Raw genomic sequence first — 27,864 nt, forward strand, 5'->3', positions numbered from 1 at the left:
TTTTTACCGATATAACTTTCCCCGGTAGTTTGAATCCTTCCCGATCACTGACCCCTACCATTTGTCTCATTTTGTGTTATCTATATACTGCACCAAAAAAGTTTCGGTTTTTCCGGAGTTTTTTATGAATAAAAATAGTTTCTTGAAGAACTTTTTGCAAAAAGTCCCCTCAGATGACAAAACAGATTGGGCTTAAAAAGTCTGCATACGCACATTCGAAAGTGCTTGAATGAAGAATAAAAATGTATTCTTTATTTGAAATTACTTGAATGATGAATGAAAATTTATTCATCATTCGAAAGTGCTTGAATGAAGAATAAAAATTTATTCGTCATTCAAAAATTGTGAAATGATGAATTATTATTTTTTTTTATTCAATTATTCATTTTCCTGATTACGCCCATCCCTGAGTAGTACTACATGTACTACTATAGTAGTACATCGGGGTAACACTAATTAAGCCGGGACTTATTAATTTATTTTAACCGTTGAATACAGATGTTTTCATAAAATAGGCTCTTATAATAAAAATTAATAAGAACGGTAATGAACGGTTATGTTAATGTTTTAAATGTTTAGTATATTTTTCAAGTCATTAATATTTTTATGCGTATGCAAATGTCTGGTTACACAGTTGAATGTGAAATTTTGTACGTGCACCACGAAAATTTACAAAAAGTGGTATCAGAAAGTTGGATTCGACATAAATACATATAGTGCTTATCATAACTTTACGACACTCACATAATGACAATTTTTCACCATTTAACTTAATATTTCTTTTAATTTTAATTATTTGTTTTGATAAGTAACAAAGCAATTTTTTTGTTTATACGGTTATGCACCCGATAAAAATAGTTAGCTAGTATTAGTTATACATATGTATGTAGTAAAAACCCGTATTGCTTTCTCACTCACGGCTTCCTTTTGCTATCGCACAACTTAATATTGTAATTTTTAATTTTGTATTTATATCTTTACTTTTCCTAAGCTTTGAAAATATCTTTATTTTATAATAATCGAAACAGCTGAGTATTAAGTATTTAATAGCAAAAATTGTTGGTTGATTTTGGAAATCACTGACAATGTGCTACTTTTTAGATCTTTGTGTTTGCCTTTCTTCCACTGGAACCGCTGCCTTCTAGTAGACTTTAGGGAACACCTAAAGAATACTGACCTTTGATCTAGAGAAAAAAAGTGGGCGTGGCTTGCCACCTTTTCCGGCTTTTAACGGCATTTTTTTTTGTGGAAATTGACAGGGGCGGTGATAGGGGGGGCTAAACGTGGAGTTTTCAACATTTTCCAAAGCTTATATTTCGAAAACTATTGAACCGATTATGGACACAGTTGGAGATGATTGAAGGGCCTTTCATTCGATATATATATCTATGTATATAATTTATACACATTGCGAGAAAAGGTTAAAAAACGAAATTATGGTAATTTTTGTTTAAATATATGTTTTTCTTTAAAAAATAGGTAATTAACTATATTAACAGATATGTTTATCAGAAAGAGCACAAAAATACCGTTAATTTTATATATGAGTTGTAGCAAAAAATTTTGTGGACATCATATTTGACTAAATATATATAAAAATATAGTTTTATATGAAAAAGGAAAAGCGTCGCAGGCGAAAATTTGGAATAAAAAATCACGCGATAGAAAATCTTACTCAGTTGAGTTTTTACAAAAATTGAATTAAAATAAAAAAAAAATACTAAAGAAATATATACAAACAACTTTTTTAATCACCTTATTTGTTATAAGATTGAGTTCTAGAATTAAATGGACAATTATTCAAGCTACGCTATCCTTCGGCCGCGCTTAGGGATTACAACCCTCAATACGTAGAATTTTCTTTCTGTGTTGCCAAATAAAAGGGGCTGAACACCTTTGGCAGAGAACACCTTTCTGCGTAGGCGGCCACACCTTTCTCCTCTCTGTGTTGCCAAAGAAAAGGGGCAGAACACCTTTTGCAGAGAACATATAACATTAATACAGTTGTTTTAATGCACTGCTGGCGTTGTACTTAAACCTAACTATATAAAATTATACGCCAAATTAAAGGTATTTTTTTGGGTCTTTCCGATAAATATATTTGTTAATATAGTTAATTACGTATTTTTTTACGAAAAACATACAATTTTATAAAAAAGGACATAATTTGGTTTTTTTACTTTTTCTCAAAATATGTTTGCATTATATACATAGATATATATATTGATTGAAAGGTCCTTCAATTACCTTTCCAACGGTTCAATAGTTTTCCAAATATAAGCTTCTGAAAATGTTGGAAACTCCAATTTTAGCCCCCCCTAGCGCCGCCCCTGTCAATTTGCCCCAAAAAAAAGTTTACCATTAAACTCATCAAAAAGGGGTGCACCACGTCCACGTGTTCTTTTTTCTCTAGCTCAAGGGTCGGTATTCTTTAGGTATGTCATAAAAAAACTTACTTTGTAGCAAAAAAGGGAAACAATTAATTTAATGAATATATATACATACTATTTACAGTTAATATTCGAATGGTAAATGTGTTATTGCATGTGTGTTGTACATGCCATTTCAAATAATGCTTTTTTTCCACGTACTCTTTTAGCTCATCACCCGACTCTTTGAATGCCGATCGAAGTGATAAATCTGTTATGGGTTCCGCTTCGCCCCAAGCACTTTACAAGCTGGTTGTGCCTCTGCTACGCTGTGAGGTAGTTGACGTACGCGATGCGGCCGTAAATGCTCTTGGAATGATAAATCACGAAGCCCTGAAGTGAGTAAAATTTCATTTTCATAAGCTCCGTATAAAAGTACACTATGTCAGAAGAAAAATTATGTAGTATGCATGCTCACCTTTAAGGTAGCTTAAAGTAAAACTATTTTTGTACATACATGCATACGGTGGCGAGAATGTAAATAATTTTTGGCAATTTTTTGTTAGCGCATTTTCTCCCATACAAAGTATGTTGGACAATTGCAGAAATGACTAACACCTCCTATAAACAAATTGCCAAAAATCAACGGCATTGCTTGACTCAAATTCAGTGGGATATTGCATACTCAGAATGTTTCTAAGAAATCTAATTAAAAAGTTTGAAATTTTGCTTAGGTGGTTTTTGTTAGATAATGAGATACACTTTCATAAAATACCTCCTCCCTATTTATATTTTCGCCACTGTATATTAAGGATTTATGTATATTATTAAAGATCTGTGTAGTCTGTCTCTGAATCGATACATTTACTCACTTTAACTCATTTAAATTCCAGTCATCGCACAGTGTTTCCCTTCCATATAAAATGTTGGAAATAATAGAATAAAGTACGGATTTAAATGAAAATTTGTTTCTTAGTGAACTTAAGGGCGCTGAATTCATTAATATTCTTTTTTTATATGTTTTTGTTATTTGTTCTTTATTCATAACTTCCATACTTTCATTGTAAATCCAGTTTAAAGTTGAAAATTCGGGTTCTTGTAGCATTTACTTGGGTATAAACACATAGTTTATTCAATTTACAAATGTAAGGTATCCGTTTACCGAGCTTGACCGGTAGATGTACAATAAAGTTTTTTTTTTAGAGGTTAAATTGAGAAGTTAATTGAGTTAGATATTACAATATGTGTAACGATCGAAATCTTTTTAGAAATGCTTTACTTCTTAACTACATGTACAAGGATTGCAACCTGTTCAAAAAATTAAATTTATTTACTTAAGGGAATTAGGTAACCTAACATGGGTGCCTTCTTCTTTTTTTTTGCGCTGTAACCGCCTAAGCGATTTTGGCTGTGTTCAACAAAGCACACAAGTCGTTTCTCTACTGTGCCAACTGGCGCCAATTGGAAATGCCAAGTGAAGCCAAATCCTGCTCCACCTGGTATTTCCATCGCAGTGGAGGCCTCCCTCCTCCTCTGCAATCACCAGCGGGTTCTGAGTTGAATACTTTCAGAGATGGAACGTCGGTGTCTGATTTCGACTATGAAATTCCCCGATTTTGTCCGAAATTTCGTAAAATTCCCCATAGTATCTCCTTATTAAAAAAATTTTATTTTAATATATTGTTGGTCTTTTTGTTTATTTTATATCTAAATATAATTTATCTATGTACCCATAAATCAAACCAAACTTTTGTAAAGATAATTAACAAATAAAGAATACAAGATTTACATATAATACTTATATACATACAGTGGTCGAAAAAATTTTACTCGCACCAAATTTTAAAAAGTTTCTAAAATTATTACTTTTTTTTGTTATTTAATTTGAGTTATTTTTTATAAAAATATTGTTCATTATCCAATAAAACCGTTTAAATCCAAGTTTCAAACTTTGTGTAATAAGAAACTTTCGTAAAATGTTCAAGCTTTTTTTTTGTTTGGTGTTGCGGTTTTCTTCCATATAAAAATGAATTGTTTTATTCACTATAGGAAAGCAAATGCGACAAAGGAAATTCTAACATATGAACGGTTATTTGCATAATTGGCAGGGTTGCAAAAGCAGTTCTTTTAGTTGCAGTTGTATTTCTTATGCAACTTTTTTAACTCAATATGAAATTAATGAAGCAAAAAAGAAAAAAAATAGTCACACCTGATTCCTCACAAAAAAACCAGTTCATCCCCGAATTCCCCACGTTAACTGATATTCCCCACAAAAAAAACTGTCCATTACCCGATTCCCCACGCAAACTCAAACTCCCTGCAAATCGGGGAATCGCCCCACGAGTTGGCTTCCCTGCGCTGTATTTTAATTCGCTGCACTATGTCCATGTCGTTGTAAAGCTCATGCAGCTCATCGTCTGCAGTAATCGTCGTCGCCAGTAAATCTTCCGCAAAATCTTTCCCTCGAATACTCCAAGAGCCGCCTCATGGGATGTTGTCATTGTCCATGTTTCTGCGCCATACACCAGCAGGGGCATGATGAGTGGCGTACAGAGTGTGGTTTCGTACGTCGAGAGAGGACTTTACTCCTAAATTGCCTACTCAGTCCAAAGTAGCACTTGTTGGCAAGAGTGATTGTGCGTTGGATGTCTATGCTGACATTATTATCGGTGTAAATGCTGGTTCTCTAGTAAACGAAATTCTCTACTTTCTCGAAATTATAACTGTCAACAGTGACGTGGGTGCCAAGGCGCGAATGTGCTGAATGTTTGTTTGATGACAGGAGATACTTCGTCTTGTCCTCGATTAGTTGTAGTAAATTGTTCCTGAGAGGTTCAGTTCTGCAGCTCTTATTATCTTCTTCAACATCAGATTAAAGAAGTCACATGAAAGCGAGTAGCCCTGTCTGAAACCCCGTTTGGTGGCGAACGGCTCGGAGTGGTCGTTTCCAATTCTGACGGAGCTGGTGGTATTTCTCAACGTCATTTTACACAACGCGGGGATGCCAAATCGGGACATAGCGCGTATAGCCAACTCCTTTTAGTGCTGTCGAAAGCGGCTTTAAAGTCGACAAATAGGTGGTGAGTGTCGATCCTTTTCTCGCGGGCCTTTTCCAAGAACTGGCGTATTGTGAATACTTGGTCTATGGTGGATTTGACAGGCCTAAAGCTCGATAGGATCTTGTATCCTATGCTTAGAAGGCTGATCCGCGGTAGTTGGCGCTAATGGCGGGGTCGCCTTTCTTGTGGGCAGAGTAGGGATGCCAAAAAAACATCGATGCATCGAAAAAATCGATGTTTTGCTTCGATGCATCGAAAATTTTCCATTGGATGTACAAAAGTCGATGTATCGAGGCATAGATGCATCGATGTTTTCTGTAAACTGACATCTCCAGTACATCAAATGGCCAAACGTCACTTTGTCTGAAGTTCATAGAGAGAAAGATGCAGGTTTATAGTTGATAAAATGTTAGTATAATAAAGTGCAAGTTTCAGTTGCTTTAATGTTTAATAATTTTTCTTGGGTTGACTTGCGCTTGGTTATACGAAAAATTTTATGAGCTATAAAACTACACATCGAAAAAGGTTATTAAAATTTTATTTCCATAGTTGAGGAAAACTCTATGCGTATCGATGCATCGATGTACGCCCTCCAATGCATCGACAAATATCGATACAAGTTTCGATGCATCGATTCGAGGAAAAACATCGATGTATTTTTGCCACTGACATCCCTAGGGCAGAGCGCACTTAAATTCCAGTCGTCGGGCATGCGTTCATCTGACCATATTCTGCATAAGAGTTGATGCATGTATCTTATCAACTCCTCGCCACCGTACTCAAATAGCTCAGCTTGCGGGCTGTCAGCTCTTGCAGCTTTGTTGTCTTATTGCTATTCGTACCTCGTCATAGTCAGGCGGTGGAACATCGACACCGTCATCATCGCCTGGGGGCTCGGGGTCTTCTTCTCCACAACTTTCCGTGCTGCTACCATTCAGTAGGATGAAAAAGTTTTCCCTCCATAATCTAAGTACGTTTGAACATCGGTAACTAGGTCGCCATTGTTGTTCTTACAGGAGTACGCCATCGTCTTCAAACCTTCCGTAAGTCGCCTAACTCTCTGGTAAACTTTTCGGGCATTCTTCTTGTCAGCCATCATTTCAAGCTCTTCGCACTCACGTATTTCGGCCCCTCTCTCCTTATTGCGGCAAATACGTCTCGTTTCTCTCTTCAGATCCCTATAGCGGTCCCACATAGCGCGCGTTGCGCCCGATCCCAGCGTGGCCCTGTAGGCGGCATATTTTTTCTTTGCAGCTTCCTGACACTCCTCATCGTATCAGTTGTTCTTTCGGGCTCGCTGACATGCGACTAATTCTTCGGCGGCGGTACTTAATGAGTGGGAGATGTGGTTCCACTGCTCGCATATGTCGGTTTGTTGAAGAGTGCTCTCTGAGAGCAGGTGTGAGAGTCGAGTAGCAAATGCAGTGGCTGTCTATTGTGATTGCAGATTTTCGACGTTAAGCTTTCCTTGCATATTTGGGCGCACATTTTTTGCTGCACAGAGGCGGGTGCGTATTTTGGCTGCAACAAAATAGTGGTCCGAGTAGATGTTTGAGCTTCGGAGTGTACGTACGTTTAAAACACTGGAAGCATGCCTTCCGTCAATCACAACATGATCGATTTGGTTTCTCGTTTTTCGATCCGTAGACAGCCAAGTAGCTTGATTAATATTTTTATGCTTGAACCTTGTACTGCATACTGCCATGTTTCCGGCCACAACGAAGTCGTTGTCGGACGTTTCGTCGTGGAGGCTGAATTTTCCGACGGTGGTTCCAAAGATCCCTTCCTTGCCCACTCTGGCATTGAAGTCGTCAAACACGATCCTTCTCCTTCGTCTGGACATGGGCGCTAATGAGCGGGATGTAAAATCGCCAATTTTGGATTAGCAACTCAGTTAAAGAGGCCAGATGAGCGGCATGTCCATTTATATATCACCAGAGGTGGTAACCCGTGCAAGATATGGGCTGCCCGCAGATGTGTGGGGCCCCGGCTGTATGTTCTACATATTACTAGCGGGTCATCCACCTTTTGACACTGATGATGTGCAGTTCACACTTATAAAAGAAGTAAAATCAGATTTCCAAATGCCCCTTCGCTTCTTCACTGGAAGGGGTTTGAACGTGGTGGGTCCCAAACACAGCGCATAACCCATTGCTGGGACGGGGGTGATTTCGTAACCAAATACACGCTTATATAGCGGGCCGCTTGCTCCAAGACAGACACCCGCTAACAGCCGCATCTACTGGTGAACAGACGCTGCAGACTTCAGTGAGCCCTTAAACCGAATAAATCGGAGTGGCCCCACCGAAGCTCCCTCTCTTTCTGCCGTGACCCAAGGCTCCACTCGGATTGGTTACCGCATCTCGCACATGGGTTGTTCAGGTTTTCCAGAGTGCGCGAACGAGGACGGAAGAGGCGGGATTAAATATAGCCGTGCAACTCTAACTCCATACCCAGCACAGCGACTATACCCCATTACACATGGTTATCAGACGAAAGAAAAAATTGACATATTTAGCAAGAAATAAGTGAAGAATAAAAAAATCCTGAAACTATAAAGTTAATTTAAGAGTCTAGTAATATGAGGGGTGTAGCGTATTTAATTGTAGAATTGTATTTAAAAGAATTTTAGTTTTATATAATCTTAATTTTAATTTAACGTATTTTAAGTTTCAAAGAAGAAAAAATTCTGAAGTAATCAAAAATTTTCTTTTTGATTTACATAAATTGAAAAAGAACTTAATTCAATAATTTCAAAAATAACAAAGTACAAAAATGAACAAAGTACAATAGTAAATAGTATTAACACTACAATACTCCCCCTTCCAGAGAGTTATTATTATACAAATTGAAAGTAACTTGTTTCTTTTTAGTCGTTGTTGAAACTATATGGTTGTTAGTGTTATGTGGTTCTGTTATTTCAACTATTGCTGGCTTTAGTCTGTCAATCGAAATAATTTTAATTTCATTATTCACATCTACCTTAAAATATTTTTTGTCTTTTTCAATAACTCTGTAAGGCCTTCATAAGGATGTTGAAGAGAATGCTTGTTAACAATGCGAATAAAAACAAATTTGCAAGTTTGTAAATCTTTTGGAACATAAATTCCTGAATCGGAAAATTTGTGATGTTTTAAATTTGAATTAAAGTTTTTAAAACGTTCCCGTACACTTCCTAAAATTTCGGCGGAAGTAACATTTTCTGTAGTTGGCACAACAAGTTCTCCAGGTAGACGCAAATTTTGGCCAAAAAGCATTTCAGCTGGGTTGGCTGCAATATCTTCTTTGTACACTGAACGCAAACCAAGAAGAATAATCGGTAGCTCATCGTACCAATCTCTAGTTCCATTCCTAGCCAAAATTGAAGTTTTCAATTGTCTATGGAATCGTTCCACAATACCATTACTTTGAGGATGATAGGAAGAAGTTGTGATATGATGACTACCAAGTAATTTAGTAAGTTCCGAAAATAATTTGGACGTAAATTGAGTACCCTGATCCGTCGTGATTTCTAAAGGCACACCGAAACGCGAAACATATTCATTAAAAAATTTATTTGCAACTGTCTGTGCAGAGGTATCCTTTACAGCATATGCTTCCGGCCAACGAGTAAATCTATCCATAATTGTTAAAATGTAGCGGTAACCTCTTGAAACCGGAAGCGGTCCAACAATATCTAAATGTATATGTTCAAATCTGCTCTTCGGAATTGGAATTGTGCTCACAGGAGATTTTGTGTGACGATAAACTTTAGATTTCTGGCAACTTATACATCCTTTTGACCATATGTTTATCTCCTTGTTCATACAAGGCCAATAATACTTCTTCACAATTAATCGGCGTGTAGCCTTGGTACCAGGATGAGCAATTCCATGTAACATATCGAACACTGTCCTGCGCAAATTATTTGGAACGAAAGGTCTAGGACTTTCTCCTGACACTTCACACCAAATATTAAAATTTAGAATAGGAATTTTAATTAAATTAAGATTTTGAAACCTTTGTCCAGAAATAAGTTTATTAAGTTCACTGTCCTGTTGCTGTTCACTCTGTAAAATTTTGAAATTAAGTTCTGAATTTTTAATCACATCTATTTCAAACGCACGAGATAACGTGTCAGCTACAATGTTGGTCTGTCCTTTAATATACTGTATGTCACTAGTAAACTGTGCAATAAACTCAAGTCTCTGTCTGTCTTGGACTACGCTCAGTTTTGGAATTTAGAACAAAAATCAAGGGTTTGTGGTCAGTAAAAACCGTAAACTGTCTTCCTTCTAATAAATACCGAAAATGTTTAATATTCAAATAAATTGCTAAAAGTTCCCTGTCAAAAGCACTACATTTCATTTCTGCTGGAGAGAGTTTCTTTGAAAAGAACGCAAGTGGTTCAGACTTATTATTGAAATGCTGCTGTATGACACCACCAATTGCTGTATTGGATGCATCTACCGTTAAAGACAATTTTGCATCTTTACTAAAATGATTTAGCAAAATCTTAGATGCAAACTTCTCTTTAATGCATTCAAAAGCTTTAATGGATTTGTCATCCCAAACCAAAATTTTGTCTCGCTTTTTACTTGTTTTATTAATTAAATCATATATAACTCCAGTAAACTCAGCTAATTTTGAAATATATCTATGGTAATAGTTAACCATACCAATAAACTTTTCCGCTTGTTTTATTGACTTCGGTCGTTCAAAATTGCGAATCGCTTCTACTCTGTTTACAGAAGGCTGTATCCCTGCCTCAGATAAACAATGTCCTAAAAAATCTATACTTGGAACACCAAAAATGCATTTGCTTGGTTTGACGTTCAAACCATACTCAGACAAACGTTCGAAAAGTACCCGTAGATCCTTTAAATGTTGTTCTTCACTCTCACTTGCAACCAGTAGATCATCAATATACGCGAAAACAAAATCTAATTTACCTACTACTTCGTTGATGAATCTCTGAAACGTTTGCGCTGAGTTCCTCAGCCCGAAAGGCATTCGGGTGAATTCAAACATACCGAAAGGAGTAGTAATCGCCGTTTTAAAAACGTCTTCTTTTGCCATTGGAATTTGGTGATACGCTCTAACTAAATCTAACTTTGAAAATATATTTTTATTCCTAAGGTTCATATTAAAATCGTGAATATGAGGCAAAGGATAACGATCCGGTACAGTCACATTATTAAGTCTTCTAAAATCACCACAAGGACGCCAGTCATTAACTTATTTCTTTGGTACTAAATGAAGTGGAGATGCCACGGATTTAAATTTGATAGGATCTAAGCGCCTTGGCTTAGAAAAAGGAAGGTTTCCTTCAGTGACAAGTCTGTGAACCGTTGTATGCTTAACCGGTTTTGAGTAATCTGGCTCAGAAATAAGGGAAGGAAATTCCTTCAATAATTTTGTATATTGATCATCTACTGAAAAAATTTTCGGAAGAGGGACATTGCAAAAGTACGAAATTGTATTAACTGATAGATTTGTTAACGGATCTACTAAACACTTGTTTTTAATATCAATAAGAAGTGAAGATTTACACAAAAAATCAGCTCCTATAATCGGCTTCGCAATATCAGCAATCAAAAATGTAAACAGGAACTCACGCCTTAAACCCAAATTAATATTCAAAAGTTTCTTCCCGTATGTAAAAATAGTTGAGCCGTTAGCTGCCGTTAAAATTATATCTGAAGATTTCCTAGTATTCGAAAATTTAGAAACTGGAAGTACCGAAATTTCTGCTCCGCTATCAATTAAAAAATTTAGTTTGTTTGTTTTATCAAATATAAAAAGGCGACGTGTGGAAATGTCTAAATTCCCGTTGTTTGTCGCCGCAACAACGGACGACTTTAGTTTGTTGGACTATTATTTTTCGAAAATGCACATGGTTGTTCACATTTTTTAGCCTTGTTTCCAAATTTATAATGATATCTACATAACCAATTCGGATTGTCGCGTGATTTTGATCGATATCTAAAAGGGCTCCTAAAACGATTCCTATTCACTAAACGTGACCTTGAATAATTTTGATTCATTTCCCTCCTCATTTCACATAATTCCAAAGAAAGTTTTTCAAAATTTTTAAAAATAAGAGAAGTAGTGTTAACCAAATTAGCCATGACTGCATTTTCACCTTTTGAATTTTGAAAATCATTAACTGAAGCTATCTCGCTTTTGCTAATAACCTCCCAAACATTATCAGCCAATTTCGTCAATTCACTAATACTGCTTGAATTAGAACTAGCTAAAATCACGCTTAGGTTCTTCGGTAACTTCCTCATCCAAAGCGACCGATAAAATTCTGAGGGCTTACGATCACCCATTTCAGTATCCGATAAAATTTTGTCTAATTTCGCATTCTCACTTAATGAATGCCTTTCAATTAAAATTTTCTTAAGTGCAGTAAATTTATTATTTTCGGGCGGATTTTGAATAAAGTCTAAAATCGTTATTATAACTTCTTGCGGAAGTGCAGTAATTGTATGTTCATACTTTGTTGTTTCTTGTGTAATATTTTTGGTACTAAACTGCATTTCCGCATGAATAAACCACGCTTCCGGACAACTTGTCCAGAATTGTGGTAGTTTGACCGATGTAGCACAAATCTCATTACTATTTCGATCGACATACGGATTTGTTAACTGTTCGTTAAACGTACTATTTTGTAAATCAATAAGAGTTTCATTTAAATTATCTCGTGTAGATGTATGTGTATCATGTTGTGGTGAACGAAACATTTTGATTGGAATTTGAGCAAATATCAAAAGACCTCAGAAAAGGGAAGTTTACAATTATATAAAAAAAAATGTAATATTTAATAAATAACAATTAAACTCTGTATTTAATTATTTTCAACAAAACTAGCGCTAAAGTTCACAATACAGCTCACCAGTAAAACTAAGATTGTTGTTGATGTTAGCGCTACTGCTGCGGTCGCTGCTGATGCCGCTACTGCTGCGGGCGCTGATGTTGCCGCTGCTCTGTTGGTGTTGTTGCCGTAAATGTTGCTTCTACTTATTACCGGTATTGATAGTTGCGGCTTGTTGCCGTTGTTGTTGCTACGGCTTGTAACTCTGCTTCCAGACAAGTCTCAATAACAACGGGATAGAATATCGAGAAATAAGGCGGTGAATAGAACTTTAGATTTCCGTTGATCTTATTACCTGTCACCGAATAAAATTGTTTAACAGTTGGCAACTATTTTCAAAAAAATACACTTTTATTGCAAATCTGCGGGGCAAGGTCATTTTATTTTTTTTTGTTTAAATCGAACGAATGGTGCAGATATGTTGGCATTTACAAGAAATAAAAAAATTATTTGATGCATTTGCAAAAAACACATTAGGGGTATTCACGATCCGGTGCATATTGTCTAGCATGGTGCACAGATAGCATAAATATTTACCATACTAGACAGTATGCACTGGATCGTGAATACCCCATTATTTCGCAAAGTGAAAAAAGTAGTACACTTTTATTTTATTTTTTAAAGACCATACTTTTGATTTGTGGAATAAAAAAATTTGATTTTAGATGATTTTTAGATTAACTCCTCTAAATTTTAGTAGTAGTTTTATTTTCAACAAAATAAATTTGCATTTAAAATATAGCGAGTCTAAACTACGGAACTCAAATTTTTGTTACAAATTATTTTTTGCAGTTTTTTTAAGCAATTGTAAATGGAAAAACTAACAATTTAACTGAATACCTCTTGAGTTGTATTTTTGACAGTAAAGCCTAAAAGTGATGTGGCTCAGACTAAATTATTTGCTTTGAAATGCGTTTACAAAATGTTTGATTTTTGCCCGCTCTGGGAGCACTGTGCTTCGGGCATGCGTTCATCTGATCAATTCTATATAGCCAAATAATAGGAAATTTATTAAGTAATAAAGATTTTTTTTCAACAACTCAAGTATCACACTGGTGTATGTATACCTTGGTGTAATTTACGAATTTCGGTATAAATCTGATTTATTAATTAATTAATCCCAACGGTTTTTACCCTCCATTCCCGCCCAACCGACACGAGGGGCGCAGTCCGCATGGCGTCCGGAACCTTTTTTTTGTTTTTTTTTTTTGGTGCCGAGTCGTGGAAACAGGAGTTTGTTAAGTGTCGAGATCTAAAACTATTCAGCTACAGAATCAAATTCATCTGATGATTGGATATGCTAAAGATAGTATTTCAATTATTGGTAATGGAAATGATAGTTTTTTTTATAGCGAAAATCGAGTCCGATATGTCAAACGTGCTGGAATGAGAGTTAAAATCTTGACATAAACAACGGAATCGTTCGTTTAGTTCAAAATTACTTTTGCATGGCTTCAAAACCAGAAGTGTAAAGTGTCTTGACCCTCGAGAGGGGAAATTAAAATTTACCTCACCCAGAAGGGCCGGGCTATTAAACACGCCTGTCATTAATTTTACGATAAATATTATACCTAGCATTTCTCTACGAATTGCGAGTGTAGACAAATTTATGAGCTTTAGACGACTAGTGTAAGGGGGGAGATTGTAGTCTGAATCCCAGTTAAAATCACGCAATGCAAAAAAGCAAGAATTGGTTTTGAATTCATTTAATCCTATCTGAATGAACTTGGGATCGGGGATTCAAAACAATAGATCCGTATTCTAGTATAGGTCTAACTAAAGTGGTAAAAGGAGCATTTGTAACATAAGGATATTTGCACTCTTCTGACCATCCCTTTACAAATGCAAAAACGCCTTTTACTTTATTGACTGTAATATTAATATGAAGGTTGAAATTGAGTTTGGAATCCATTGTGATTCCAAGATCGATAAAATTGGATACCTGCTCCAGATTATAATTTGAAATTGAATAAACAGCTGGTTGAACTGTCCTTCGAGAGAAACACATAACTTTACATTTTGTAAGGTTAAGTTGCATATAATTTGCATTACACCAACTAACCACGTTGCTTAGATCCGCTTGTAACAAAGACCTTTCTTCGATAGAGGACAATGTTTTAAACATCATCGGCATACATTAAAACTTTTGAATATTTTATTATAGAAGAAATATCATTCATGAATATCAGGAACAGAATCGGACCAAGGTGGCTTCCCAGAGGAACTGCTGAAGAAACTTTAATGATGTTGGAAGAACAATTTTTAAAAATAACTCTTTGTATTCTATCAGAGAGGTAAGAAGTGATCCATTGAAGAAGACTGGACTGAAAGCCGATTAGATCAAGTTTACTTATTAGTAACGAGTGATATTACTTTGTCAAAAGCCTTACTGAAATCGGTGTATATTACGTTGGTATGAGCGTTTTCTTTAAAACCGTTTTACACATAAGTTGTTATCTCTAATATATTAGTCATAATAATAGATTTTCCTTTAGAAAACCCGTTTTGAGATTGTGAAATTGAAGAAGATATAGAATATGTTAGCTGATTAACAATAATTGCTTCGAATAATTTGGGGATAGCGGAGAGCTTCGCTATGCCTCGATAGTAGACCTGCTTCCGTTTTTGTGAAGTGGTATTATGAAAGATTCCTTCCAAGCTGACGGAAAAACGCCATGTTTTAGTGACAAATTGATTAGAGTTGTTAAAGGATCGCAGATATTCTCAGCGCAGTTTTTAAGGAAACAGGTCGGAATATGATTAGTTCCAGGCCTAAATGACACTTTTAAGGTTTTTAAATAGTGTAAAACTTCATCGAAAGAAATTACTCGAATAAAAGCTGAGTTAATCGTACAAAGTTAATACGGATAGTCTCCACTCGTAGAGAAGTCTACCGAATAATTGGACCTAAAGAACTGAGCAAACATGTTGGCAATGAGGCGCCTGTCGCTAGACACAGTATTGCGATAGTACATAGCTACGATGACCATATTAACCAACGTAAAATAAAGGACATTTTTTTCTAAATGATTAGGGAATTCGTACATACAACTTGTATGATAAAAGTACCTCACCCATTCCTAATTTATATCCAATATTTATCAGTTAATTATATTATTTAATTGTACAAGTTCCCTGCATAGCGAAAAATGAAGCCAAATCCTTTTCAAGGACTTCGCAATCCTTTGTTACCAAAATGCGTTTATCATAATTCATACTGCGCGACGAAGCCTGCACACTGTGGCTCAAAATTGGAATTTAATGTTCATAATCCACCGGAGCCTTAATTTTTCAACATTTTTTTTACTAAAAAACAAAAAAAAAAATAATTTTGGTGAACATTTTTTATAACATTTAAATTTTTTGTGTGTATTTTTTTGTTTTGGGTGAACCATGATACAAAAAAGAAGGTAGTTTCATTTAATGACATTCGTTGTTGTTGCTAACCATTTGACTTTTAATAAAATTATGGCATTTCATCAAATTCATGCTACCTGATTACTGGAAGAAATATATTTTTTTAAGCAGAGATTTTATCAGAACATTCAATATGATGAACTAGAAAATCATGCCGGCTAAATGATTTCGCAAATGGGGTTGACGACTAGGTTTCAGAACGCATGATTAATGTGTAACTGCAAAACCGCGTAACTGACATTTTTCTCCAAAAATTGGATTTGCTCACACAAGCTCTTGGCTCAACCCTTATCCATTCGTCCTGAAATGCGATTTCTTTGTAAAAAAGAGAACCATTTTGAAATGTGAGTGTTTTATTCTCTTCTAAATAATTTATGCAACCTCACATACGCAGTTGTGCATTTTGTTGATACACGGTTTTGTACTTTAAACGACGATCTGTTAGCTGTTTATCGGAGGGCGGTCTGTTCAAGCCTTCTTCAGGTGTTTTGCATAAATTAATTTGTGAAATTTAATGATGCTAAAAGCCTATTTTTTTGCAAAATCTGATGAGAAATTTAAAAGCAAATTTGAACCTAAATATAAAAAGGTTTCATTTGGGAAGAACATTCTTTAGAATTTGATTTTTAAATCGCAAGATGGCATTAATAAAAAAAACAGAAAAATGCGCCCGTGGTTTTTATTACAAAATGAAGAGAACCATTACGATGAAGTCTCCTTTAACAGTACCAAGTACTGATAATGGTTTTTGATTTAAAATGTTATTACATTGGTATAAATATGGGAAAGAAAATACTCCGATTTATTGTTTTAATATTATCAAAGTGGCAAGGCCGTTGATAATACTCACAAATTATGAAACTTCAAAAATTTTTATTATCCGTCAAAAGTTGTTTATTGAAACTACCTTCTTTTTTGTATCATGGGGTGAACCATGATAAAAACACTAGAAGTTAAAATCATTCTCTCAATTCGTCGGCCATGATTTTTTTCAGACGTTTTCAAACATTTTAAAATATGTAAAATTGAAAATAAAAAAAAATTAAATTGTTCGCGATTGTTGTTGTTTGAGATTAAAAATGAGAATGTGTGTGTGAGCTTGAGTTCGAGTTTTAAAATTATATTGCAGGAAAACGTCAGCCTGCCTCTCAATGATTTTACGATTTTACCATACGATTGGTTTCAACTAGTTTCTGTTATGTAACATTTATTAACTGGAACAGGAGAATACATTTTCTTCAAAACTGCTAATCAAATAAAAATGCAGAAATCAGGCTCAACTGGTCTATTGCAAATATAGTAAGCTTTCATAAAAAAAAATTAAATTAATCAAATGAAGTGAAAAATGAAGGCTCCGGGGAATTACGAACACTAAATGCCAGTTTTGAACCAGTGTGCAGTAGGTTTATTGTTCTCTTTCAGTGAAACTGGAAACTCAGCGTGCAAGACGATCCTGGGCACAAGTTTCTCTGTGCTTTATAGATTGTACAAATATAACTGATTAAATAGAAACCCATAAGTGAGATGCGAAACAAACTGGCGAAGGTTTTCATTATATTTTATAAGGGACATTTTAATTTTTCATATTCCGCATTTAAAAATTTACCTCTGAAAAATGCAGAGCCGATTTAAAGGACAGTTTAAGAAATAAAGGACAAAAGGCGTAAGCTTTTGAGTGAACCATAATTTTGTTGGTTCTTCATGAACAATATTACGTTTTGGTATATACTTTTGAAACAAATTGAAAACAGTATCATTAAAAGGTTCAACGCTACTCTTGACGTGTTCTCTATATATTGGCCAAGATAACTTTGAAAGTTCTTTGTTAATTTTCCTGAAATTAGTTTTCGCAACAACATATCTAGTACTTGAACTATACAACTTATTATTATGTATTTCATTTATGATTTCTTAGCTTAACTCAACCATCCCGATGCATCCTCTGGCAAAACTAGGGGATCACACCGATTAATAGAGGACTTTGGAACATCATCAACGTAAACGAGATCCAAGACCTTTCGAAGCTTATTTAGACACATATTTATTTGCTTAAATACATTGTTACTATCTCTAGCTGAAACTGGTACAATATCGGTGTCAATAATGTTCCATGAAATGTGTGGCAGATTTAAATCGCCCAAAACAATCAGAGACTCGGATGCCGTAAGCATTGCATTTACGGGCGCAAGTAAAGAAACTAGCTGCATATCTATACATAGTATAAAGGAAAGTCGAGACTCTTTGTACGCGGTAATCTCGAAAACTACTGAACGGATTTTGACGAGATTTTTTCTAATATACTCTGTATCGACAGGAGAGGGATCTCTTTTTACTTAGAATTTTAATAAGGTTGCCACGTGTCTAAAAAACTGTAAGATCCACACAGTTCATTGGATTACAAAAGATGAGGGTTCAAATGAAAGGGATTGGCCTCGTGAAAAGCACTAATATTTTTTTTAAGGGGGTTGCCACCTGTTAATAAAATTACTATATTCAATAATAATAAGCGTAGGCATCAGTTCAGTACCGTCACTGTCAAACGAAAAGACTTAACCTCTACATGCGCAATAATGTATTCGTTTTTTGAGTAGGGTTGCCACCTGTTAAAAAGTTAAAAGATTTTCGCCGTTTGTTGGGTTACAAAATGAGATACCAAATGAAAATGCATGGCTTTTGCATGTACAACAACTTTGTTACTTTTTAAGTAGGGTTGCCACCTATTTAAACTTACTATTTTCTATACTTAGTATAAAGGAAAGTTGAGATATTTTGACCACGCCACTGAACGGATTTAGACGAAATCTTTTAAGTATAATCTGTATCGATGGGGATGTTATCTATAGTACTTTGAGTTCCTATGGGAGAGCCACCTGTCTAAAAAATCATAAGGCCCGTTCTTTTCGTAGGATTACCAGAAATGAGGTGTCAAATAAAATGGCTCGGCTCTTAGATGTTCAATAATGTATTACTTTTTGAGTAGGGTTGCCACCTATTTAAAAATTACTATTTCATTTGAACATGGTATGCGTACTAAAAGTGACGTGTGAAATGAAAAGGCTTGGCCTCCAGGTGTTTAATAATCTACTATTATACCCGAGCGCACTTGTGCACAAGGGTATATTAATTTTGTTCACATAACGGTTGTTTAAAACAGCCAAAACGAATCGAGATAGATATAGACAAATGTATGCATAAATGCTCAGAATTAATAGAGAAGTCGATTAAGCCATGTCTGTCTGTCCGTCTGCCCGTCTGTCCGTCCGTCCATGTACACGATAACTCGAGTAAAAATTTAGATATCTCAACGAAATTTGGTATGTAGGTTTCCATTGGTCCAAGGTAGGTTGGTATTGAAAACGGGCGAAATCGGACTGTAACCACGCCCACTTCTCATATAACGGTAATTTCCAGAAATACGAAAACTGCGATATTTTAGTAACTACTAAAGATAATTCACTCAAAATATATTTATAATAATTTTCAGACGAAAAATAAGAATATTATAAATTTTTGGAAAATGGGCGTAGCCACGCCCACTTATGGTTACATGTGTATATCTTGGTAACCGCTGCACCAATTTCTTCCAAACTTGGCACATTTGTTGGCCTTGGTACAGCATACCAAATGGCAGAAATTTTTTAAAATTGGACAATAACCACGCCCACATCCCATATAACGGTAATTTAGAGAAATACAAAATCTTCGATAAATCAGTAAATATTAAAGTTAATTTATTCAAAATTGATGCTTGCAACCATTCTTTACCAAGAAATACGTTTATGGCAAAGTTTTGGAAAATGGGCGTGGCACCGCCCACTTATGATCACATATATGTATATCGGTAACCATTCTACCGATTTCTACCAAACTCGGTATTTTTATTGCGCTTACCGTTGAAAATTATTGAAATCGGACTAAAATTACGGCCACTTTTCATATAGCGGTAAATTTCAGAAATGCTTGAAACTGCAATATTTCGAAATTTAAGGACGCTAATTTACTCAAAATTGATACACCCCGGCTTACCATCTAGCGGTAGGTTTCGGAAAGGCGAAAAACCATATATTTAATACTTGCGCCGGGTATTTAATGTTCGGCTCCGCCCGAACTGGGACTTTCTTACTTGTTTTTTGAGTAGAGTTGCCACCTTTCTAAAAATAATAAAAAATGGGGTATCAAGTGAAAGAATATGGTCTCCGGATAAGCTTTTATTTTTTTAATGGGGCTAGCACCTATTTAAAAATTAATACCTAACATATAATACGTGAAGGCGCTCTTTCTTCATAATAGTGTTTTTTTGGTAGGTGCTGTATTAAAAAAAGCGTAAGGAGCTGATGATTTTTTTGTTTGCATAGGTGAGCATGTATGCACATAGGCTACATTTGTTGGGATTTCAGTGAGAGACAGAATTTATAAATCAGCTGTGCCTACTTTGATGTATATATTTCATTAGGTTCACGTACATATGTACAAGTACTTTAGTATCTACATATGTATGTATGTATATACACCCGCTATAATAGATCCTAAGTGGTCAGTCAAAAATATTTGAAACACAAAATTCAAATGAAATACGCTTACTTCGACGTTTTTGTTTAGTTTCTTCTCGTATTTCTTTCCTCTTCTCTCCTTCGCTAATTTGAATATATGTATGTACATCTATACATAGTATAAAAGAAAGTCAAGATTCTTTGTACGCGGTTATCTCGAAAACTACTGGACAGATTTTGACGAGATTTTCTCTAATATATTCTGTATCGATAGGAGAGTGACCTCCTTAATTTAGAATTTTAATGGGGTTACCATCTGTTAAGAAAATTACTATATTCAATTCTAATAAGTGTAGACGTCAGTTCTGCACCATCACTGTCAAATGGAAAGACTTAAAGCTCAAACAGTCAACGACGTAACGTAGACGTAGGTTGACGCAGACACGATCTACCTTATGCGATTCGCGTGTTAACTAAAACTCACCACCGCATGGCGGTGACGTTGCCGTTGCTTCCCTCTCTCTCTATCAACAGTAAATTTGATATGCTGCTACGTACGTCAACCTACGTTTACGCTACGTCGTTGACTAACTGAGCTTTTAGCCTCTGGATGTGAAAGAATGTATTATTTTTTGAGTAGGGTTGCCACTTGTTTAAAAACTATAAGATCTTCACCGTTCGTTGGATAAAAAAGTGAGATACCAAATGAAAGTGCATGTCCTTTGCGTGTACAAAAACTTAAACTTTTTTGAGTAGGGTTGCCATCTATTTAAAATTACCATCTTCTAGTAGTAGTAGTAGTATAAATGAAGGGCGGATATTTTAACCACGCTACTGAACGGATTTAGACAATATTTTTTATGTATATAATAAATGAAGGACATGATGGCATATGATTTCTTTCTCCAAATACATAAATGTACATACATATCCATACATTCAGCGCGTGGCGAAGCCTCGCGCATCTGTGACCGGCTAGTATACTGATACGGCAGAAATAGGAGGGATGTAACAAAAAGCTAAATAACCAACCCTTCCCAGCCTGTACATGTATACATTTAAATTCGGTATATTCAATGACAGGAACACTGACTTCCTCGGATGGTATCGGCGAATGCACCGCAAAAAGAACACCTCCACCGATTCTGCCCTCACGGTCGCTCCTGTATATTTGATATTCATTTGGAAGAATTTCGGAATTAAAAATATGAGGTTTGAGCCATGTTTCAGTCAAGGAAATAATATTGTAATTGCAGTCAAAACGTTTTGAATATAAGTCAGTTATAAAATATTAGTCTATAAAAATAAAAGCATTGACTTTAAACTTAAACAATACTTGACATGCACGGCAGCTACAGTACCAAGACTCTATGGCTTACCCAAAATCCACAAAGAGAACACACCTCTTCGACCAATTTCATCATCTATGAATGTACCATGCTTCAAACTGGCAAAATATGTGTGGCAGACCCTTAAAAATATCGTTTCTGAAAACTTTACTGTGAAAAACTCATTTCAACTCAAGGAAAATATTAAAAACATAACTGTTGATGATGATGATATCCCTGGACGTCGTATCTTTATTCACGAATATACCCATCCATTTGGCGATTAACACAATAAAGAAGCAGTGGTCAAGCCTAGAAAAGCATACAACAATAACCAAAAAACAATTCCTAACAATATTAGAATTTTGTCTGAGGGAAAACAACTACTTCGTCTACGATGGAACCTTTTACCAGCAAGTGTATGGTATGCCGATGGGTAACCCTTTATCGCCCACTATAGCTGACATTGTTTTAGACAAAATTATTGACGACAGCATTATCGAGCTAAGAAATAAGGACATATGTATCAAATACATTACCAAATATGTAGATGATATATTCGCTATAGTTAAGACAAAAGACGTGGAAGAGATATTGAAAATATTTAATCGACAGCATACAAAAGTACAATTCACACTGGAAAAGGAAATAGATAACAAAATAGCCTTCCTAGATATTGAAATTCATAAGAGTGAAAATAAATTGAAAACTAACTGGTATATCAAGAGCGTAGCATCATCAAGGATGATACACTTTAATTCTAATCACCCGTGGGCCCAGAAGAAGAACACAGCAATAAATTCCATCACCAAAGTTTACTCCTTGAGTGACCCGGAGTTCATAGAAGACAATAGGGCTAAAATAAAAAACATTCTCTTCAAAAACGCATATCCCAGCAGAGTAATAGAGACACTAATAACAACAGCGATAAATAAAATGAAATGCAATAACAACATAACAATAAATAAAAATAACACGAAAACATACACAGGCGTCGCGTATATACCCAACCTAACGTACAACAAAACATTGGGCAAAATTATTAAAAACATTAACATATGCTATGCACATAAGCCACATAACACGACCAGAAATATTGATACCAAAACAAAGGACAAAATTAACAAGGAACAACTACACAATGTAGTCTACGAAATATCGTGCAAAGGGAATGAAGGCGAAAGCTGCAATAAAGTATACATTGGAACAACGAAGAGAGCATTAGGAACCAGAATCAACGAACACAAACTTGACGCCAAAATAAGAAAAACACCACAGCGTTAGCGCAGCACTTGACCACAAACAATCACACAGCAGATTTCGCCAACGCTAGAATTTTAGACGTGGAGAACAGAACTAAAAAGCGGATGACATTAGAAGGGCTACGCATACAACAAAATATATGTACAGTAATGGACTACAAAGAAGATGTTGACAATATAAACTGTGCATATGCTACTGCAATAACACACAATGCTTAAGCTATCGGAAGATAAAGAAGTTACTAAATGTTAAATGTGGTGTCCGGAAAATGTATTTATGTCGTTTTTTTTTTAAAATTGTGAATAATTAAACTAATTTTTATGTTAATGTAAGTCAAATATGTTGAAATCTAACTATGTTTGTATTGTTCTAAATAATTTTGCTTGTTACTAATAATGTTTTTCGTTTTTGCAAAATGCGTCGAAACGCGTAGGAGAAAAAACTAAACTTTGTTTTTATTTTCAACACACCGGCCGAAAAGCTCCAAATACAAATACACACATAAGTCAGCTAATTTGGTAATCAAACCTCTAACGTTTTGATAGTAAATACTTAAATTAGTCCTGCGAGCTAGTTTTTTGAAACAGAATTAAGACTAGAGATTTTAGCTACGTTGTTATTACTTTTATTAGGTTAATACTCAAACTCACAATTAAACGCCCCGGTTGACCAAACTGAATAATTTAGGGCCGTTTTGTGAAGTAACCTTTAACTTTAAAACGCACTATATTTAAGAGTTGGATTAAAAATAAAGCTATGTCCAAAGTTAAGTATTTCTATTATCCGTTTTTGACATATGTATGTTTCTTGGGTGTAAACCAATTTAAAACCGATAATAAAATACTTTACTTTAGACACAATCATTAACTTTGATGTAACCTTTAAATATAAAGTGAGCTTTAAAGTTACAGGTTACTTGGGAAAACGGCCCTTAGTAGTGCATCAAAATCTTCGGCAGCTACATAAATTTTAAAAGACGAAATATCGCAATCACGAATAAATACATTTTTAGTTTTAATTTTAGTCGATATGTATGACTTTATATCATCCGAAGAAGTGCTCTTAGCAAATCTAGAGACAAGGATGGATCTTCTCGGCGGAATTACAACCAACTTTTTAGTAATGATGTCTGATATGCGGTATTCCGAGTTATTCGGAAGAACTAAGTTAGACAGTGCAGCTTCAGATGTTGATGGCAACACTGTTAAATCAACGGTATGATGGACGTTATTATTTTTAGATGTCGACCTCTGACTTGATTAAGTGACTATCTTTTTAGCTGGACTACTACCACGCCTAAATTTATTTTCTCGGCTATCCTCAAAGTGTGGAGGTTTGTCGAGACATGTGAAAGACTTACAAATTTTTTCATAATGCTTAAATTTCTCAACAAGTACCGACAGATCCTTCCCAATTTCAGAAAACCCATTTCTGGACTGCCTAAAGAATTTAAATAAATCAACTTTGGTTGATCTACATTTTTGAAAAGACCAGAGAAGACCATTTCCCTCATGAGTAGCGTCTAACACCCTACCGCTCATACCAGCACATTTTATATGGCAGCACATAGTAGTCGTTTTTAACGTGGCAATTGGCGTAAATGCACGCCATGTTTAAAATGATATTTATGTATATAAGCAAAAAATCCAAAACAGTTCTGAAAGCGATGTATGAGAAAAATGAGAAAAGTAATCAGCTGGCATATAACAATTTGAATGCCATGTAGCGAACAGTTTTAAATACACTTAATAAACACAACGCAAAAAGCTGTGACAAGGATGAAACAGCAGAAATGACAAAAGGAGCAAAATCAGTATGCACAAACAAAAACAATTTTAGTTTTAGATATACAAAAGCAATTGACAACAACAATATATTATATGAAACAAAAGACTCGGCACATGCAATTAAGAATATTAAGTTAAATTGATCAAATTCACAGGAAACTATGATATTCTACTTATCTTCAATTGGACACCAAACGTTTATAACCACTTTTATACTAGCTATACCCTGCCACGCTTTGCTGTGGCATTCCTGTTACATGGATGATAAATTATTAACGAAACAAAGCATACGTTTCATATGAGTTTGATTTTGTAATAAGTACTGGGGTGCACACAATATTTGTCGTATTTCCATTCTCTGCATTGATATCAAGGATATCTGGTTTGCCGACACGGGAACACGCAACATCTAAGAACCAATCCGCATCTCACTCTAAACCACACTTTTCCAAAGGATAACCTTGAGCATTAGTGATTGTGATTCCAAATGTCAATCGAATTGGGAATTGTATTCTTTAAAATTGAAATGGTGTATCGGTCGGAACCATGGGAATTCTTCACCTTTGAAAGGCCACGTAAAAATCTTTACTTACACAACGTTCTTCATCAATTTCTTAACTGCGAGTCGCGTAAAGTTGCGGAGTTTTTGCTGATTAATATAACGTGATAATTGGCACACCTATTTTCAGTTCAGTATGTGGGGTCATCCCTGGAAGATAATTAACTGATTCGTCTTCTTCCACAACGGTGTTTATCGACGCATATGTTATTGTTTAAGCGACTTATGCATTTCCCGCTTAAACAAAGAACGGCGGACACACAGACGCACTTGTTTTTAAAGGTACTTCGCTCGTGTTTAAATGGGTATGCATTTTTTATGCAATTCTCAAATATCTCTTCGCTGAACTTAGTGAAGTGATAAGTCGCTGGCATTTTCAGCTATGGTCAACGCTAACCCAGCTTGGCTATCACACTGTGCTTTGAGCATCACCCACACTCCACTCCCGGAGTAATTTTTGGCATGGTATTAAGCTACTGCTTACAAACCACACTGGAGCTCTGCACGAATGCATCCCTGGATAAATCCCAGCTCATTGCCCAGCAGGCTAAGGCAGCTAGAGCATGACTATTCCAATGGAGTCCCACAATGAATACACGGTGAAACGGTCACATCTTGCGCTACCGCTTCATCAGACTGCCCTCATATCTCTCTCTCTCTTTCGCTCTCGGATATTAGGCATATGAAGTGCGTGGCTGACTTGGTGTGCACCTATAAACCATACGGACTCATTGAGCTCGATACACAAACACTCGCAAAGGTAATCCCTACCTCCCCAACTACTCTAACTCGACCACAACTCTAAACCTGCGCTCGAATCGTCACATACGATATCGAATTAGTCGTGAAGTAAAAACAAATTTTTCAGATTATGACGTACGTGAACGTAGTCTTTGTCTCATTCAGTTTATACTGCCTGACGTATCACGTAATTTTCTTTCGTATGGTTTTCGATCCGTGAATGGATGTTACGCTTTGAGCCCTGGTCTCCCGCTCTCCCTCAGCTAAACAGTTGTCACTTTGAATGCTGGGTTGAATAACATTAGTGGTGTTCACCAAAGTGAGCAAGTGGCCTGGCAATCTGGTAAAAGAGCAGACCAGCTCAAGCAACGACTGTTGTCAATACCACTGTTATTTAGTTGATAGACATCCTTATTCTTCGCAGCAAGAATAGCTCGTTCACTGAGCCTGTAATTGTATGTATGTATGTATGTATGTATGGCGCTTACACAAATGTTAGTGTTTGGCCGAGCTTCTCCTCCGATTTGTGGCGTGCGCCTTGATGTTGTCACACAAAGCGGGGGGACCTACAGTTTTACGCCGACTCCGAACGGCGATTGTATTTTTATGAGAAGCTGTTTTTCATGGCAGAAATACACTCGGAGGTTTGCCATTGCCTGCCGAGGGACGACCGCTGTTAAGAAAAAACCGTTTTCTATATTTTTTTGATGTTGCTTTGACTAGAGCTTGAACCCAGGCAATGTGGAGTGGAAGCGCGCACTGCTTACCACTACACCACAGCGAGCCTGTAATTAATTTTCTTAATTAAGAAACACTATTTCCATCAGTTCTCCTTGCCATGTTCCTTAGTTACAAAAATTATCAGGCAATACAATTCGTCTTAATCTCTCGTTAGCTGGCAGCTTTCCGTGCCTAATGTCCAGTACTTGTCGCGAAATTCCCTCGGCTGCAGTGTATATATGTATGTTCGTCTAGCCACAAAGTTGACTATCTCAGGTAAGCATTTATCTAGTGTTCATCAAGAAATTACAGACAATGTTTGCGTAAAATCTCCTGAAAGCAAAATAAATACATTCCCGAATGGTTAAACGTTTCCATGCAAATCCCGCGACAATGGATCAAGGACCTCAAGCAATTTTTTATGTGCCATCGTGCACTGATCTCAAATACTTAGTTTAAATTTTTGTACTACTTTTTCCATACCGGATGTTCTGGAAATATTGCAAGTAGGAGTTTCGATGATTTATATATTCAATGGCAGCTTAAGAGCTGAATTAGCAATGTTTCCACGTGGTAGCAATTCCAGGGGAACCGACAGCTAAGGTTATGTAATTGTTTGAACGAACCGTTGCCATATGTAATCAAGCTTATTTGGCGCTGTAAACGCCTAAGCCATTTTGGCCGAGGTCGACAAAGAACGCCAGTCGTTTCTCTCTGTGCCAACTGACGACGATGGGAAATGCCCTGTGAAGCCAAGTTCTTATCCACTTGGTCTCTCCCTCTTCCTCTGCTACCACCAGCGGATTGCGAGTTTAATACTTTCAGAACTGGAACGTCGCTTTCCATTCGAACGACGTGGCCAAGCCAGCGGAGCCGCTGTATTTTCATTCGCTACACTGTGTCCATTTCGTTGTAAAGCTCATACAACTCATCGTTGCATCGTCTGCGGTACTCCCGTCGCCAACGCGCAGAGGCCTGTAAATATTCCTTAAGATCTTTCTCTCCAATACTTCAAGAGTCGTCTCATCGAATGTTGTCACTGTCTAAGCTTCTGTGCCATATACCAGCATGGGCATGATGAGTGACTTATAGAGTGTGGTTTTTGTACGTCGCGAGAGAACTTTACTCCCGAATTGCCTATTCAGTCCCAAGATTTGTTGACTAGAGTGATTCTGCATTGGATTTCCATACTGACATTATTATCGGTGTTAATGCTGGTTCCCAAGTAAACGACATTCTCTACTTTCTCGATATTACAACTGGCAACAGTAA

At 36.0% G+C, this 27,864-nt stretch overlaps 2 protein-coding genes across 2 annotated transcripts in view; one reads left to right on the forward strand and one right to left on the reverse strand.

The window, feature by feature from the left end:
* LOC118749267 (protein furry-like) overlaps positions 1 to 27,864 on the forward strand; it is a 294,401-nt gene that overhangs the window by 130,943 nt on the left and 135,594 nt on the right. Inside the window, exon 9 of the mRNA XM_036484066.1 lies at positions 2,600 to 2,767. Within this exon, the coding sequence (XP_036339959.1) occupies positions 2,600 to 2,767 (168 nt within the window). The remainder of the gene's footprint in view (positions 1 to 2,599; positions 2,768 to 27,864) is intronic.
* Positions 9,093 to 12,192, reverse strand: LOC118749268. Its single transcript, XM_036484067.1, has 2 exons — positions 11,904 to 12,192; positions 9,093 to 9,228 (listed from the first exon to the last, which is right to left on the reverse strand). The coding sequence occupies exons 1-2, from the start codon at positions 12,154 to 12,156 to the stop codon at positions 9,179 to 9,181; spliced, it is 303 nt and encodes a 100-aa protein (XP_036339960.1). The 5' UTR covers positions 12,157 to 12,192; the 3' UTR covers positions 9,093 to 9,178.

The sequence above is a fragment of the Rhagoletis pomonella genome, unplaced genomic scaffold, assembly GCF_013731165.1.
Source record: "Rhagoletis pomonella isolate Grant_MI unplaced genomic scaffold, Rhpom_1.0 Rhpom_scaffold_00014, whole genome shotgun sequence".
NCBI lineage: Eukaryota > Metazoa > Arthropoda > Insecta > Diptera > Tephritidae > Rhagoletis > Rhagoletis pomonella.